Source organism: Rana temporaria, chromosome 2 (genome assembly GCF_905171775.1).
Source record: "Rana temporaria chromosome 2, aRanTem1.1, whole genome shotgun sequence".
Classification (NCBI taxonomy): domain Eukaryota; kingdom Metazoa; phylum Chordata; class Amphibia; order Anura; family Ranidae; genus Rana; species Rana temporaria.
In genome coordinates, this window is record NC_053490.1 from 470,005,813 (window position 1) to 470,021,658 (window position 15,846).

The 15,846-nt window shown below is 40.2% G+C and overlaps 1 protein-coding gene across 2 annotated transcripts in view; it reads right to left on the minus strand.

Annotated features, from left to right (window-relative positions):
- The window catches only part of ARL6 (ADP ribosylation factor like GTPase 6), a 113,971-nt gene that overhangs the window by 18,813 nt on the left and 79,312 nt on the right, over window positions 1–15,846 (minus strand). Inside the window, exons 7-8 of one of the 2 annotated variants that reach the window (XM_040338719.1) lie at window positions 14,026–14,081; window positions 12,141–12,153 (exon numbers count right to left, since the gene is read on the minus strand). In XM_040338719.1, the coding sequence (XP_040194653.1) occupies window positions 12,141–12,153; window positions 14,026–14,081 (69 nt within the window). The remainder of the gene's footprint in view (window positions 1–12,140; window positions 12,154–14,025; window positions 14,082–15,846) is intronic. The other variant, XM_040338720.1, reaches the window with a different exon arrangement.

Consider the following 15,846-nt stretch of genomic DNA (forward strand, 5'->3'; position numbering starts at 1 on the left):
CCACCCTACTCATGTGCAGTGTAACCATAACCTCCTGACTTCACTCGGGGATTCCTGGAAACACTTTAATCATGGCCGTCCGCCCTACACGGAGCTGGCAGCAATCATCAGACCTTTTCCTCACACGTTAATGAAAGAATTCTTTGGGGGAATGGACATTTAACACAGCAGTGTATATAAGTGACATGTGATGTGTGATGCTGCTTCTGCTGAACAAGGGATGCACTGGGACTAGTAGTTCCTAAACATATTGCCCATACTGTGCATATCATTATACAGCATTCAAAAAGCTGCCAAAATGATCCAGAATTCATTACAGATGTGCCAGCATTGGGACAATTCACTTAAAGCGGGGGTTCACCCAAAAAAATAAAAAAATTGTAACATTAGATTCAGCCGAGTTGTCAGAATGACAATCGGCTGTGTTTTTTTTTTTTTTTATCCCCGTACATACCGTATTTTCACCGCCGCTTGTCTTCTGCGGGACTGGGCGTTCCTAATCAATTGACAGGCTTCCGACCGTCGCATACTGCGCGCCACGAGTTGCCGAAAGAAGCCGAACGTCGGTGCGCAGGCGCCGTATAGAGCAGAGTCGCAGTCCGGCTTCTTTCGCCAACTCGTGACGCGCTGTATGCGATGGTCGGAAGCCTGTCAATCAATTAGGAACGCCCAGTCCCGCAGAAGACATACCCGGAAGCGGCGGTGAAAATACGGTATGTACGAGGATAAAATAAAAAAATAAAATAAAAAAGCGATTGTCACTCTGACAACTCGGCTGAAACTAATGTTAACATTTTTTTTTTTGGGTGAACCCCCGCTTTAATTTGAGTTTTATAATATTGCCATGTTAATTAGGATTTTAAGATTTTCTGTCAATGGCCATACTGTGCAACCTTCTTCCCTCCAAGAGACTCCACAATTGATCCTCCTGTATTGAACCTATACTGTCTGCCTTCATGTTGTAAAGCACTGCACAAACTGTTGGTGCTATATAAATCTTGTATAATAATATATAAATCTTGTATAATAATTATATATATATATATATATATATATATATATATATATATATATATATATATATATATATATATATATATATATATATATACACACACACACACACACACATATATACATACATATATACATATACACACACACACACACACACACACACACACATATACATACAAATATATAAAAACAAAATAAATATTTATCTATCCATCTATATACACACACACACACACACACACACACACAATCAAAATAAATATATCTAAAAAAATCCATATATAGATTATATTAAACAAATAGTGAAAAAAAAAAAAAAAAGAGAATAGGCGCCCCTTCTAATTCCTTCCACCCCACTGCGCCAATGATTGTGCGAACCTCAAAAAAAGCAGCTACTTAAAAATAATAATAATGTGTACCAAAAATTCTGAATGAACAAAATAGTAGCGCTAAAAAATAACTAAACGTTTCTAAATATTAAACAATACATTCGTGATACAGAAAATATTGTGAGGAATGCAGAAATATATAAATAAAGTGAAAAAATTGTATAAATATATATGTGAAAAAGCATCCACATAGAAAATCCAAGGTGATAATATTCCAGGTGAAAACAATTAAAGTGTCCAAAGTAAAAAAAAATCTTCAAAAAATCCGAATCGTTGTTCCACATGAAAGGTAAAGTGACTCCAATGGTGAAGTATATCAAACTTGTTTATTTAAAATCAGTAAAACAGCTTCACACACACATTGCACTCACGCAGGGTGAAGAAGTCCAGAGCGACGAAACTAGTCTAGGGGAAGTTACACGGCACACCAAGGAAGCGTCCGAGTACCGACCATCGCAAGTGTAGTGTGTTTTTTTAAGTGACGAGTGAGACGAACGGAGCAGGGGGTGAGGCTGACGGTTTTTATTTAGGTCCGCTGTGACCATAATGCAACAGGATAATCACCTGTGAGGAACCCGCTGCTTAGTTCACTATTGAAGTGCCTTGATTTGCTGTATCAAATGTGAGTGCAATGTGTGAAGCTGTTTTACTGATTTTAAATAGACAAGTTTGACATACTTCACCATTGGAGTCACTTTACCTTTTATGTGGAACAACGATTCGGGTTGTGAGAATCACTGGTGGAATTGGTCAGTTCGTGTGGAGAAATATTTTGCTGTTTGTGCCAAGCATGAGAATGCAAGGCATATCGCATTGGTAAGCGCAAATTCTTATGGGTGTGGAGTCACTGAGCACTTTGGTGTGGTGAAAGGTCTCATATTAATGCGCCGTACGTCATAGCACAACCGCCAATTTGACGTAACAATGGCACATGCGCACATAGTAAGAGGTATCACTCAATGGGAAATACCATTTCAAAGGCAAAATTTAAAACCTATACAAACAGCGGGGGGAGGGGGGCTGGGGGACTGTAGTTCTCAGATTGTGCATCGCTGCTGCTGGAGGGCAGTGAGGCACAATGTGAGAACTTTGGTCTCCCCCCCCCCCCCGTTTGTATAGGTTTAAATTTTGGCCGTGAAATGGTATCTCCTGCAATGTGCGCTTGCGCCCTGGTATGTCACTCCAGCTGATCGTCAACACAGTGCGGCTTCGTCCTGTGCATGCGCAGGCACTATTCGATGGGGGGCACTTCAACAGAATACCGTCACTAAAAAATGATGCACTCACAGCCATGATCCTTGGTATAACCACTTGTTTACGAGTATATATATATATATATATACATATATATATATATATATATATATATATATACACACACACACACACACACACACACACACACACACCAAAAGTTTGGACACCTTCTCATTGAAAGAGTTTTCTTTATTTTCATGACTATGAAAATTGAAGATTCACACTGAAGGCATCAAAACTATGAATGAACACATGTGGAATTATACAGAACAAAAAAGTGTGAAACAACTGAAAATATATTTCATATTCTAGGTTCTTCAAAGTAGCCACCTTTTGCAGCAGACACATCTCTAGAACTGTTAAGAGGAGACTGTGTGAATCAGGCCTTCATGGTAGAATATCTGCTAGGAAACCACTGCTAAAGAAAGGCAACAAGCAGAAGAGACTTGTTTGGGGTAAAGAACACAAGGAATGGACATTAGACCAGTGGAAATCTGTGCTTTGGTCTGATGAGTCAAACTTGAGATCTTTGGTTCCAACCCCCGTGTCTTTGTGCGACGCAGAAAAGGTGAACGGATGGACTCTACATGCCTGGTTCCCACCGTGAAGCATGGAGGAGGAGGTGTGATGGTGTGGGGGTGCTTTGCTGGTGACACTGTTGGAGATTTATTCAAAATTGAAGGCATACTGAACCAGCATGGCTACCACAGCATCTTGCAGCGGCATGCTATTCCATCCGGTTTGCGTTTAGTTGGACCATCCTTTATTTTTCAACAGGACAATGACCCCAAACACACCTCCAGGCAGTGTAAGGGCTATTTGACCAAGAAGGAGAGTGATGGGGTGCTGCGCCAGGTGACTACCTCTTGAAGCTCATCAAGAGAATGCCAAGAGTGTGCCAAGCAGTAATCAAAGCAAAAGGTGGCTACTTTGAAGAACCTAGAATATGAAATATATTTTCAGTTGTTTCACACTTTTTTGTTATGTATAATTCCACATGTGTTAATTCATAGTTTTGATGCCTTCAGTGTGAAGCGACAATTTTCATAGTCATGAAAATAAAGAAAACTATTTGAATGAGAAGGTGTGTGTGTGTGTGTGTGTGTGTGTGTGTGTGTGTAATAAATATTTATATTTATATATATATATATATATATATATATATATATATATATATATATATATATATATATATATATATATATATATATATATATATATATATACACACACACATATACATATACATATACACACACACACATATATATATACATACACATACACACACACACACATACATATACATGTAGATACATACACACGCATGTGTGTTTGAGCTTAAAGTGGATGTAAACCCACTCTCATCCTTTCTAAACTACTGCCATAGTGCTGATCTATAAGGATACAGATGCCTCCTGCATGTATCCTTACCTGTCAAATGTCTCCCCTCTGTCTGTTATGAGACCAGAAAAACTGCAGAATCTGTGGGTGGGTCTGTTGTCTGGAGCTCGGTGGGTGGAGTCATGATGTCAGTAGATTCCCCACCCTCCTCTACACTCCCCTTGTCAACATGCATTTTTTTCCTTATTCCTTACACTAAATTCTGCTATGATCACTAACATCCAGTCAAAATCCAGAAAAGTAACCACATGACTTCAGAAAAAGAGTGGGGGTGGGAATTAAAAAATAATGCTCGTCTCCAGGCTAGTGCATGAGATATGTAAATAACCTGTCACTCACAGCAAGGGGGCAGAACAGACCAAGGTTTTTCTCTGAAAGTCCGTTTTATTTCACTGAACAATAAAAGAGGATTGCTCAGAGCTGGATTAACTGTGTGGCAACACTGGGCACAGATGATAGGAAATCTTATACTGTACATTGTGACATCCACTTTAAGGCCTCTTTCACACTGAGGCGTGGAGCCGCGGTGACGGTATAGCCGCGCTATTTGTAGCGCGGCTATACCGTCGTATTTACCGCGATATTCGGGCGCTAGCGGTGAGGTTTTAACCCCCGCTAGTGGCCGAAAAAGGGTTAAAAGCGCAACGCGGGCGGTATTACCGCGCTTTCCCATTGATTTCAATGGGAAGGCGCGGTATAGGAGCGGTGAACACACCGCTCCTATACCGCGGTAAAGATGCGGCTAGCAGGACTTTTGAAGCGCTCCTGCTAGCGCATCGCTTCAGTGTGAAAGCCTTCAGGCTTTCACATTGAACACTACGGGGCATGATTTTTCATGCGGTATAGCAGCGCTATTTTTAGCGCTGTACTGCATGAAAAACGCCTCAATGTGAAAGGGGCCTAAGGGTGCACACCCAAATGATTTAGGCATGCGGGTCGTTTAAGCACGCCACACGATATTTTTTTATCAGAATATAGAAGAAAGAGGAGTGGTGGTGAATAAAGCAAAGAATAGCAAACATAGTCTTGAAAAATGCGAAACTATGCAGTCTGCGATCATTAATTAGGCTTGGTTCACACTAATGCGATGAGGGAAATGCACAGAAATTGCTGCGTTTCCCGCATCGTATCACAAGCACATTGCGTTAATGCGATCTTCTGCAGGTTTCAGTTAAAAGTTCATGACACCCCATAAGCAGGTCACAGAACAAAGTGCGTTTGCTAGAATTGGATTGCATGGATAAATACACCCATTCAATCGAATATTAGTGTGGAAGGGGAAAAAAAAAAAACACAATCCCTGCACCGCGATTTGAACCATACACAATGATGCATTAAATTTGCAATTTACAGAATGGCTTGCAGGAGCACAGAGCTGCAAAAGATGCAATACTATATGGCTGGCCTTACTCTGCAAACATAATTTCCTATATTTGTCTCAAAATACGAGACAGTACAAAAGGGCTTCACTGATGCAGAAGCCACACTTCATCATTCTGTGTGAAAACCATTCTAGTCGCTCTTCACCCAGATAAGAGCAGGTTTGACGCTTCAGTGAAATCGCATTATAAACAGTAAATCAACTCTGACATCTAGTGGTGGCTGTGTGCACTGCGCACATCATAACATCTGCTATTGTTTGGTGTTGATTCATAGGAGATGAGATCAGAGACGGATGATGTCAGCACATATACCAACTGGAAATGCAAAAAGCGTGGTTTATTACGGAGATCAGGGCCATTGCCATCCCTATAAATATTTTACAGGAATTGTACCGAAAGAAAGCTTTAAAATCATACTAAAAAAGGAAAAACATCTAGAATTGTCTGAATCACTTGTGTGAATTCATTAACATTCAAAGTCTTATGATCAGCTTATTAAAGCATTAATGTATTTACATATTTTTTTTAACAAACAGTAACACAACTTTAAATAAACCTTTCTTGCTGAATGTACAGTAATTCATCTTAAAGGATCACATTAGAGACTCTGAAATTTCTAATGTTTTACAGAACTCTCTGCCTGTTTACATTAAAGCCATGAGATGCTGCCAAGATTCTGCTGCCATAGAAAATAAGGTGGGAGGAGTCCTGATTTTAGTGCATCTGTTGTGAACTATGAAAATGTATTTCTCCACAATGCCTATAGCTACAGAGGACAGTGAGCTCACTGTCTGTTTTAAAGTGCTTTTTACTACTTGATCAGGATACAGTAAATACGTAAATGTGCATAGTCTGGGTACAGGTTCACTTATGGACGGATAACTAGTTCATTTTGGGGTCATTACTGGGGAATTAAAAAGAGCCAATCCATCTCCTTCACTCCTCTTTCTCTTGCAGTTGGGGGTTCCCCAAGGCTCTGTCCTTGGTCCCCTCCTATCCTCTCTCTGCACCTCTTCCCTGAGCCAGTTGATAAACTTCCATGGCTTCAAATAACACCTCTATCCCTCTACTTCCCAGCTCACCTCTTCGATCTTCTCACGTGTCACAAATTTACTGAGTGACAAATCGGTATGGAGGACACACCACTTCCTCAAACTCAATCTTTTTAAAACTGAGCTTGTAAAATTTCCTCCTCCCTGTTCCCACCCTACCATTGGTCCCTCTGCTCACGCTAGTGTGCTAGGTGTAATCATAGATTCTTCAGGCCCCACATCCAATCATCTTGCCGCCTTAACCCTTGCAACAATTCCAAAAATCAACGCCACAAAACAGCGTATTCATTCGGCTTGGTTATATCCCGGCTTGACTACTGCAACTCCCTCCTCGTTGGCCTACCTTTACACAGACGACTACTACTACTACTACCAATCCCTTCACTGGCTTCCACTAGACCAGCGTATAAAATTAAAAATACTAACCACAACTTGCAAAGCCATTCACAACACTGCCCCCAGCTACATCACTAACCACATCACGCCCAAATCGTCCTCTCAGCTCCTCCTGCTCTCTAGCTCCCTTGTTACCCCCTCCAATGCTTTCCTCCAGGTCTGGTCAGCTCCTACTCTGTCCACATTTAGGCATTCCTTGAAAACAAATTTATGCATGGAAGCCTACCCGCGTCCACCTAAAAAACATACCTTTCCTTTAGATCATCCCCTGCAGCCATTACCTTATGTACTACTTCCTCCCTTTATTTTGTAAGCTCCATGAGCAGGGCCCTCCTATTCCTTCTGTATTGAATTGTACTGTGCCCTTTTATGTTGTAAAGTGCTGCGCAAACTGTTGGCGCTATACAAATCCTGTATAATAATAATCAAAAATAAGTATTTGCAGGAATCTGAATCTCCACACTTAAAACAAACCCGTCACAAACATGGGAAAGTAAAACCGAGCATAGAATGACAGTGTAGATATTAAAAGAGACGTATGGGTTTCTGTTTTTTTTGTTTGGATTCCTACTTACCTCGGTGGATGCAACATCTGTCCCCAAGCGCCTCTACTATGAGAGCTGAGCGATCCAACAGCGCTGATCACTCAGTTCTCACAGCTCCGTGAGCAGAGAGCTGCAGACTGTCAATCACAGCTCTGCTCATCTCCCTCCTTGCTCATTGGAGTGCCAAGCTGTGAAGGAGGCAGGGGCGGCCGGCTCAGTCTCTCAGAGGCTGAGCCGGCTGTTGATCCAGGGATCTGGTGGATCCCAACTCCGTGGTCGTGATGACTCAGAGCTTGGACAGACTTCTGTGACGTTAGCAGAGAGTGCAAAACTAACTGCACTCCTGTTATCAATAGGGGAAGTACAGCCACCGAGCTTTGGCTATACTTCTGCTTTAAAGCTGAATTCCAGGTATGGCAATTTTTATACAGGTACATATCTGCGGAAGCTGAAAATCACTGTAGTAAGCACTGCTGAGTGAGCAACCCTCAGTACAGTGAACAACATGACAGCCACTCAGCATGGGACCTAAAGCTAGTGGAGATCACTGTGTAGGGTAGATGTGAAATTATTATACTTCCACAGAGGCACCATCCCCAAAACATATATGGCTAAAATTCGAAAAATGGGGTGGAGTGGGACTTTAAAGCGGAGTTCCGGCCACAATTACACTTTTTAAATATTAATACCCCTGTAATACACAAGCTTAATGTATTCTAGTAAAGTTAGTCTGTAAACTAAGGTCCGTTTTGTTAGGTTGTTACAGCATTTAGACACTTTATAAAATAGAAATTGCCTGGGGCCATCTTAAGTGTGGGCATCATGAAGCCAGACGGTATGACTTCCTGGATTTCAGCCTTTCAGATCTCGCACATGCTCAGTGCTGCACAAGCAGTGTATTAGGTTTCAGATCAGGTTTCAGCACCTGTACTGTCCAAGTCACATGATTCTTCGAGACTGGGGAGTGCACAGACTCCTGGAAAGTTACACCCACTACATTCCCAGGAGTCTGTGCGGTGTAGGTTAGGAAGCTTAAGCACCTAGGTGCAGGAAGTGGGAAGATTAACTATTCTGCCTAGCAACAACACTTTGAAGGCATCTAAAAAAAAAAAAAAAAAATGTCTTAAAGGACTAATGATTTTTTTTTAAAACTACTGATGTAATGTTATATTTATGGGTGGAACTCCACTTTAACTGTACCTCGGTGGAGTATGGACAAATAGAGATTATATATATATACACACACACACACACACACACACACACATATATATATATATATACACATACACACACACACACACACACACACACACACACATATATATACCACAATTATAGAAAAATATAAAAATAAAAAAATATTTGCTTGCCATAGGTAGAGCCTTTTTTAAAAGTCTATTACAATTTAAGACAAAATACAGTCTACTTGAATTTAGGATGTGCAGTTCCTGGAGATCTCAATAAATGTGGCCTACGCATTTCGCGGGAGCCCCTGTTTCGTCAGGCACAAAAGAAAGAGACCGTCATATAGCATCATAAAGATATTGAGAACATTGAATAAAATTAACATAGGTTACAAGTTGACAGTAATTAAGCAATGATAACACACAAATATTTTCCACAGATGCCACATCATTCTAAAGCATCTAAAATGACTCCACAAGGTACAATTAAAGTCCCACTCCACATCAGCATCAGTGCTTCCATGGAGATCGTCCAGGTATGAACCCATACCTGCTGAAATTTTTGGATCACGTTTGGTGATCTTGTAATTTTGGGCTGTGTTAAGTCACCGGCTTTTTCATAATGAATCATTTTCCTGGGCCCGGGGGGAGGATCTGGAAATGCGTCACGTGTAACGTGTTTAACAATGTTGCAAGCTGAAATACATTTCCCGAGATATCACAGGAATTCAACATGTGGGCCGATCACAGGTTATAAATTACACAGAGCCATTTCTTCATAGGGATTAAAAAGCGGTGCGCAGTCACAAACTATCAAACAGAGAAAACCAGAAGCATGTTGGGTGGGGAAAAAGTATGAAAAACCGACCAGATTTTTTTCAGACAAGGAAGCACCGGTATCATTCTAATCCAACTTTCTCCATATTTCAGCGATCTTCACTGTGTGGCCCTGCCCAGCTTTGCACAGCCTTTCTACCAAAATCATCCCCGCTAGCTCCTCTTAGTAGTGAGCACATGCACCTTGCGCCCTATTTATTCCTATGGCTAGTCATATCCCCTGCATGGCCATGATATATAAATACGGCTAGTGTAACACTGCTGTTATACCAGAAATGCAAGTCTCAACACAGGAATAGGTTGAGAAGTATTTGTTGTACTGCCCGAGACTTTCCTTTTTCAATTCTATAAAAAGCTCAGTATTCTGGCCCTTGGTCCTATGACATGCTGTGATCCCACACAATCTTTTCTGACAGTTCGCTGCAAAGAAGCCACAGTCTAGCATGTGCGAAGGACATAATCAGTAATGCCCAAGTGGCAATATACACGGACAGGATATCAAAAGGGAATCCCACTAATTGACAGATGGCGCCACCTTGCAGCCCTGGCTGGGAGAAGACAATATGGCAGTAATCAAATCACATGATAGAAAAATTTTAATAGTGATCACACTTTATGACTTGCAGATAGGCAAACGCAGTGTGTTTTTAGACATATTCTGTTGTGCTTACGATCAGACGTGAGTTCCTTTAAAAGTGTGTTTGACCTACTCAGATTTATGAAGCTGCCTTTGCATTATCATTGAAAAATCAATGAATGTATTTTTATATTTAAAAAAGAAGTACAGACTTCGAAAAAAAAACCACAACAACATTTACACACACCTAGGTGGATGCAGCAGCGATCCAATGCTGCATCTGTCCTCTGCTGGCTCTGCAGTGAGAACTGAGCGATCTAACACTACTGATCGCTCAGTTTTCCTCCTCCACTCTGAGCAGAGAGCCATGACTGTCAGTCACTGGCTCTCTGCTCTGCCCATCCAGTGCTCAACGGAGCGCTGGGCTGTGGAGGGGACAAGAGGGGCTGGCTCAGGCTCTCAGTGGATCTATGAAAGGCTGAGCCAGGTGCCGAACCAGGCATCTGGGTGGATTCCGGCTATATGGGCGGGATCTTTCCTGAGCCTGGACCGGCTGTGTGATGTCAGCCGACAGCAGATTTTAGCCTGCTGTAGGCTGAAAACAGGACTCAGGACACAGGAGTGCATTACGAACTGCATTCTTGTGACCTACAAGAGAAGTATAGCCAAAATAACTTTGGCTATACTTCTCCTTTTATTGGTATATAGCAAGTACATTTATTTATCTTGATATTTACTCACAAGACTAGGAGAGGGAGTGAAACCAACAAGGTTTTGCTGCAGTGCACAGTGCTGTTAGTTTAATACAGTTAACATGCTGACAGGAGGAGAGGAAGACTGAGCAAAATCATGGCTTATGAATGTTTGTGAGCCCTTGCTGTACTGCATAATTGCAGGTCCAGGACCTGACTTTAGCTGGATCACAAGAGTGCTGGAAAAGCATGATAAAAAAAACTTTTGGCAGTTTACATACATTTGAATTGTGTCTTTAGTGGCATGCTTGGAGTTCTGCACTAAGAGTTGTAGTAGTTTTCCTCAAAGTGGCAGATGTGACTGACAAGCCCAGAGGCAGAGCTGGGTCTACTAACTGACAGCGCAGCTCTGCCAATCAAATAGCCAGCAGCTTCAGGCAATTGACTGGGAAGAGCTGTCAGACTGCTGGAGAGATATGTAGCTGTAATCATTACTACCGAAATTAACGTGAATATTGCCAGGGCACACCTGTCTGTTTATGCGGTCTAAACTGCAGGTGGGATTACATGAAAATGCTTAAAAAAAAAAAATCAGCAAATGTAAATATTGGCTTATAATAAAATAATTACAAATTCTGTGCACAAATATAAATGCAAAGATTTGCGCATATATTGTTGTTTGACCATACCCATATCGGGACATGTCAACTTGGGAAGGAAGGGGGCTATAAAAATGAACAGGTTTTGCTGTGTCATATGCAGCCACAATCCACAGTCCACGTTGACTTTGAATGCAACACATAGATGGGCAATTTCTTTCCTGCAACATTGTGTGTACGAAGCACTATGCTCTCCTGTTTTACATACCAAGGACTTTCTTTTATGTTATTGCAAATCTTTACGATAAAAGAATAAAGGAATTATGCTTAAATAACACTGTATTACAAACTATCAATTTTATACAGTATAATAGGAGCTCCCCTACTTGATGCCTTTGTGTACAGACCCACAAGAAACTTACCAAAGACTGTCTGTAATGTCACTCAATGGAGTCATTGGACAAATACCCTATACATAGGAATGTTACCAGCATATACTGCACATGCAGATCACTTCCCGTTCTCATCTTTATCTATAACTTAAATTGTAATTTTAATAAAAGAGACAAAAAAAAAAAACCTAACATTCACAACCAGCAGGTTTTTAGATCTGTATTAGAGGTTTAATACATATACATTCCCCAGAGAAGCACTGTAATAAAAAGAATAAACTTGAAATAAATGGGCAATACATTTGTGGCCAGCCTGATACCAAGTGACAAACAGCAATTTTAAAAAGATCTAGTGTGGCGCTAAAGACTAAAAGCAACAAAACAAAATAAGCAAATGAATGCAGCTATACTCACTGCGTGATTTGATCTGATAGCGGAAGGAATGAAAATAACAAAATGAAAGAAGGGTGAGGGAAAGGAGAAACAGAATGTGCGCTCTGATATAATAATGTAAAGAGATGGGAAAACAGTGAAGAAGAAAAAAAGAGAAAGAGAAAAAAAGAGAAAGAGAAATAGAAAAAAAGAGAAAGAGAAATAGAAAAAAAGAGAAAGAGAAAGAGAAAAAAAAAGAAAGAGAAAGAGAAAAAAAGAGAAAGAGAAAGAGAAAAAAAGAGAAAGAGAAAGAGAAAAAAAGAGAAAGAGAAATAGAAAAAAAGAGAAAGAGAAAGAGAAAAAAAAAGAAAGAGAAAGAGAAAAAAAAGAGAAAGAGAAAAAGAGAAAAAAAGAGAAAGAGAAAGAGAAAAAAAAGAGAAAGAGAAAAAGAGAAAAAAAGAGAAAGAGAAAGAGAAAAAAAGAGAAAGAGAAAGAGAAAGAGAAAAAAAGAGAAAGAGAAAGAGAAAAAAGAGAAAGAAAAAAAAAGAAAAAAAGAAAAAGAAAAAAAAAGAGAAAAAGAAAGAGAAAAAAAGAGAAAGAGAAAGAAAAAAAAAGAAAAAGAGAAAGAGAAAAAAAGAGAAAGAGAAAGAGAAAAAAAGAGAAAGAGAAAGAGAAAAAAAGAGAAAGAGAAAAAAAGAGAAAGAGAAAGAGAAAAAAAGAGAAAGAGAAAGAGAAAAAAAGAGAAAGAGAAAGAGAAAAAAAGAGAAAGAGAAAGAGAAAAAAAGAGAAAGAGAAAGAGAAAAAAAGAGAAAGAGAAAAAAAGAGAAAGAGAAAGAGAAAAAAAGAGAAAGAGAAAAAAAGAGAAAGAGAAAGAGAAAAAAAGAGAAAGAGAAAAAAAGAGAAAGAGAAAGAGAAAAAAAGAGAAAGAGAAAGAGAAAGAGAAAAAAAGAGAAAGAGAAAGAGAAAAAGAGAAAGAGAAAGTGAAAGAGAAAAAAAGAGAAAAAGAGAAAAAAAGAGAAAGAGAAAAAAAGAGAAAGAGAAAGAGAAAAAAAGAGAAAGAAAGAGAAAGAGAAAAAGAAAGAAAGAGAAAAAGAAAGAAAGAGAAAGAGAAAAAGAAAGAAAAGAGAAAGAAAGAGAAAGAGAGAAAGAAAAAGAGAAAGAAAAAGAAAAAGAAAGAAAGAAAGAAAGAAAGAAAGAAAGAAAAAGGAGAAGAAAAAAAAAAAGAGAAAGAAAGAGAAAGAGAGAAAGAAAAAGAAAGAAAGAAAGAAAGAAAGAAAAAGGAGGAGAAGAAAAAAAAAAAAAAGAGAAAGAAAAAGAAAGAAAGATAGATAGATAAAGAGAGAGAGAGAAAACAAGAAGAATGAAAGAGAAAGAAAGAGCGAAAGAAAGAGCCACACACACACACACACACACAAAGAGAAATGCTGCGTACACACGATCAGAATTTCCGACAAGAAAAGTTCGATGTGAGCTTTTGGTTGGAAATTCCGACCATGTGTAGGCCCCATCGGACGTTTTCTGTCGGAATTTCCGACAGCAAAAATTTGAGAGCTGATTCTCAAATTTTCAGACGAGAAAAGTTCTTGTTGGAAATTCCGATTGTCTGTATGCAATTCCGGTAGAACAAAAAAATCCCACGCATGCTCGGAATCATTGAACTTCATTTTTCTCGGCTCGTTGTAGTGTTGTACGTCACTGTGTTCTTGACGTTCGGAATTTCCGACAACATTTGTGTGACCGTGTGTATGCTACACAAGTTTAAGCCAACATTCCGTCGGAAAAAAATCCAAGTTTTTCTTGTTGGAAATTCCGATCGTGTGTACGCAGCAAAAAGAGAAAGAAAAGAGATTAAGAAGGGTGAGAAACAGGGAAGGAGAAGCCAATAGTGAAGCAGCAAAAAAACAAAAACAAAAACACAATCGCCTACCTTGTAGCCAGTCCACTCCTTCCTGAAGGCCCTCACCCTTTAGTCCGTCACTTGCACTGATAAAGAGAAGAGGGTAGTCAGCACAGGACATGATCAGAGATATTTATTATCATATTGAACATTATATGAAAAATAAAAAAAAATGCGTTGACCTTTAGAGGAACCAATATATAAACCAACAACCGGAAAGCTCATTAAAAAGTTGTTTGGAAGACACTGCAGAAAAGGGCTGGATTATAAAAATGTAATCACCAGGTTTCTTTAAAGTAAAATAAATCCTCTGCTTTTATTAAATATACTGGGTCATGTTAGGTGGCGTAACATTACCTAGTACATTTTTTTTAATGCGTGCCCATATATTAAAGTTACCCTCCCTGCTCACTGCTCCAGGTCCTCAATGCAACTTCCAAAAAACTGGGACGTGGTGCGCGCTCCCTGTGCCCTTCACGCGCACAGTACAGCAGGGACAGCACCATGGGTCGCGAGCGCGCTGGCCGGTCCGAAGCTCCGTGACCGTGCCCGCGAACCGGATTGCTGCCGGTGCCCCACGATCGGGTCACAGAGCTGAAGAAGGGGGAGAGGCGAGTGTAAACAAACCTTTCCCCATTCTTCTCTAAGGCTTGTCACTGATCATCTCTTCCCTGTCATAGGGAACGACGATCAGTGATGTCACACGTCCAGCTACACCCCCTACAGTAAGAAACACACATTAGGACAAACTTAACCCTTTCCTCGCCCCCTACAGGTTAACCCCTTCACTGCCATTGTCATTTTCACAGTAACCAGTGCATTTTTATAGCACCGATCGCTGTGAAAATGACAATGGTCCCAGAAATGTGTCAAAAGTGTGCGATGTGTCCGCCATAATGTCACAGTCACGATAAAAATCGCAGATCGCCGCCATTAGTAGTAAAAAAAAAATATTAATAAAAATGCCATATAACTATCCCCTATTTTGTAGACACTATAACTTTTGTGCAAACCAATCAATAAACGCTTATTGTGGGTTTTTTTTTTTTTACGCAAAATATGTAGAAGAATATGTATCGGCCTAAACGGAGGAAAATTTTTTTTTATACATTTTTGGTGATATAGCATATATATTATAGCAAAAAGTAAAAAATATTGCCTTTTTTTCAAAATTGACGCTCTATTTTGGTTTTTAGCGCAAAAAATAAAAACCGCAGAGGTGATCAAATACCACCAAATGAAAAGCTCTATTTGTGGGGGAAAAAAAGGACGTAAATTTTGTTTTGGAGCCACGTCGCACGACCGCTCAATTGTCAGTTAAAGCGACGCAGTGCCGAATCGCAAAAAGGGGCAAGGTGCTTTAGCTGCATAATGATCCGGGGCTTAAAGCGGGGGTTCTCCCTAAAATTTTTTTTTTTCCTAGCATCTCATTCAGCATAGTAGCGTGAGCTACAGTATGCCTTTATATATTTTTTTGGCGCCGTACTCACTGTGTAATCGCGTAGTAAAGTTTCAGGGGAATGGGCGTCCCTATGCAGAGGGCTTGTGATTGACGGCCGGCTATGGCGCGTCACGCTTCACGGAAATAGCCGAAATAGGTGTTTGCTCTTCACGTCGCCTGTGCAGTCAGCTCCGATGTCTGTGCGCAGGCGCCGTATAGCGCCGGGAAGAGCCGAGACCTACTCCGGCTATTTTCGTGAAGCGTGACGCGCCATAGCCGGCCGTCAATCACGAGTCCTCTGAATAGGAACGCCCATTCCCCGCGGGGAGTCTGAAATTTTACTACGCGATTACACAGGGAGTACGGCGCCAAAAAAAAATATAAAGGCATACTGTAGCTCGCGCTACTGT